Consider the following 2467-nt stretch of genomic DNA (forward strand, 5'->3'; position numbering starts at 1 on the left):
AGGTGGGCGTGAAATTATTTTTTTTAGTGAATTTTAGACATCGGTTTAATTATAACCGATGTCTACAAAGAACAAAGACATCACAAAAATATGGGGTGATGTCAATATTTCTTTTAACATCAGTGGCAAACTTAACCGATGTCTAATGTGTGATGTCTATTGACATTATTCTTGTAGTGTTAGTTACTTCCCACCTAAAGTTTGTTACTTATAAACTTGTATATAACTCAAACAATCTCTACATTTTGATTCATTCAATACAATTTTCAACTTTCACATTGTAAATTCTATATGGTATCAGAGCCATGATCTCTGTTTTTTTAGTTTATTACATTTTCTTCTGTCATTAAAGCTTCAATCAAGCTTTTTGTTTCAGTCTTGTTTTTCGTTCTTTCATTGGTAAAGTTCAATGTTTCGATTTGCAACGTAAATTCTACCTGTTGTTGATAGTAATCGTAGTAAAATTTGTTGAATTCGATCATTTTACGATCATTTTTTCTATCAATCTCTCTCTGTGCGACATTTTATCAAACACTATGTCTACACCGACGGATAATTCTGCAGATGCTACAATAACTCCAGAATCTGATCTTAAAAGTTCGTATCAATCCGTTTCTTTGGATGCGAGTCATCCATTATATCTACATCCTTCAGATCATCCTGCTTAAGTTCTTGTTACTAGTGCCTTGAATGGTGAAAACTTCAATGAATGGAAAAGATCGATGTCTCTTGCTCTTTCAGCAAAGAATAAGCTTGGTTTGGTTACCGGAAAATTCAAGGTTCCTTCTAAATCATCTTCTTATTTTGCACATTGGCAGCGTTACAATGATATGATAATTACTTGGCTCCTTAATTCTGTTGTTCCTGAGATTCGTTCTAGTCTTGTTAACATTTCTCTTGCTAGTGATTTTTGGGATGATATCAATATGCGTTTCTCTCAGAGTAATGGTCCACGCATTTTTGAGTTGAAAAAGGCTTTAAGCTCTCTTGCACAAGAAAATCTTACTATTTCTGGATATTACACAAAATTTAAGATGTTTTGGGATGATCTGCTTCAAGCATCTAGTATTCCTAAGTGTGTATGTGTCTATCTCTGTAAAGCTAAGAAGCAACAGGAACAATCTGAAGAGGTTATGAAAGTTACTCAGTTTTTGATGGGATTAAATGAAGTTTACACTAATATTCGTGGTCAAATCCTTATGATGAATCATATCCCTCCACTAACAACTGTTTTGTCACTTTTGCAATAAGAAGAACGCCAGACAAATTATGTAGCTCTGTCAAACACTAATGTTGAGTCTGCTGCTCTTATGAGTAAGCTAGGTTTCCTACGTCTGATTTCAAGAAAACTGATGTTAAGAGGCCCGATGGAAGGAGGTTTAATCTAGAGTGCACTTATTGTCATGGAAAGAATCATACTAAGGATCGTTGTTTTCATTTATTTGGTTTTCCACCAAGGAATAAGCAAAATGTTGCTCCTACTAAGGCTAATCATCAGGAGAATAAGTTCGTTGCCCAGATTACTGCTTCATCCACAGTGCCAACCTCTACTGACAAAGTTGAAAGCTCTGTTGGTCCTGAAAACTCTGCTGGAAATTGTTTGTCTGATATTCAGTATCAACAGTTGTTGAATTTTCTAAATCAAAGTCAATTGTCTCAAACAAACTCTGAACCACCTCAATCACGTACTCTGTCTCATTCCTGTTCATATCTGACTTCTGTATGCCTTGTTAATTGCCATGCCTCTAGAGATTGGATTATTGATTCAGGGGCAACTAACCATATTACATGTTGTCATGATTTGCTCTCTGATCTTCTTGCTTTTGATATTGATATATGTTTGCCTAATGGAGAGTTTACAAAGGTTAAACTTAAAGGAACTATAGTGTTAACATCTGAACTTACTCTTTATGATGTTCTTTTGGTACCTAGTTTCCAATTCAACTTGATTTCTGTCAGTAAACTGACTTCTTCTGTGCCTTGCGCACTTCAATTTTTGTCTCATCTGTGTGTTATTCAGGATTGTACAATGAAGAAAACGTTGGTGATTGGTAAACTCCAAGGTTCACTGTACAAGTTACTTTTACCAACTTCATCACAATTCACTTCTCTATTTCCTCAAGTTTCAGCTCACTGTAATGTTGTTCATTCAAAAACTTCAAAACTTTGGCATTCTAGATTAGGTCACATACCTTTTCCTGTAATGTAGAAGATTAGTGCTATTGCTACTCAAGTTGAGTCTTGTAGTTTGATTCCTTGTGATGTTTGTCATTCTGCTAAACAAATTAGGTCTTCTTTTCCAGCTAGTACTAGTCATTCTACTGAACCTTTTCATTTGTTACATTGTGATTTGTGGGGGCCTTACAAGTATAAGACATATTTTACTTGTAATTCTTGTCTTACTATAGTGGATGATTGTAGTAGATGTACCTGGACCTTCTTGATATCAAATAAATCTCAAGTATTC

At 34.8% G+C, this 2467-nt stretch overlaps 1 protein-coding gene across 1 annotated transcript; it reads left to right on the forward strand.

Annotated features, from left to right (window-relative positions):
• The first annotated feature begins 722 nt into the window (after positions 1 to 722).
• On the forward strand, positions 723 to 2209 carry LOC141691917 (uncharacterized). The gene is made up of 2 exons (XM_074496667.1): positions 723 to 1229; positions 1346 to 2209. The coding sequence occupies exons 1-2, from the start codon at positions 723 to 725 to the stop codon at positions 2207 to 2209; spliced, it is 1371 nt and encodes a 456-aa protein (XP_074352768.1).
• Positions 2210 to 2467: the final 258 nt, after the last annotated feature.

This window comes from Apium graveolens, chromosome 10 (assembly GCF_009905375.1).
Source record: "Apium graveolens cultivar Ventura chromosome 10, ASM990537v1, whole genome shotgun sequence".
Taxonomy (NCBI): domain Eukaryota; kingdom Viridiplantae; phylum Streptophyta; class Magnoliopsida; order Apiales; family Apiaceae; genus Apium; species Apium graveolens.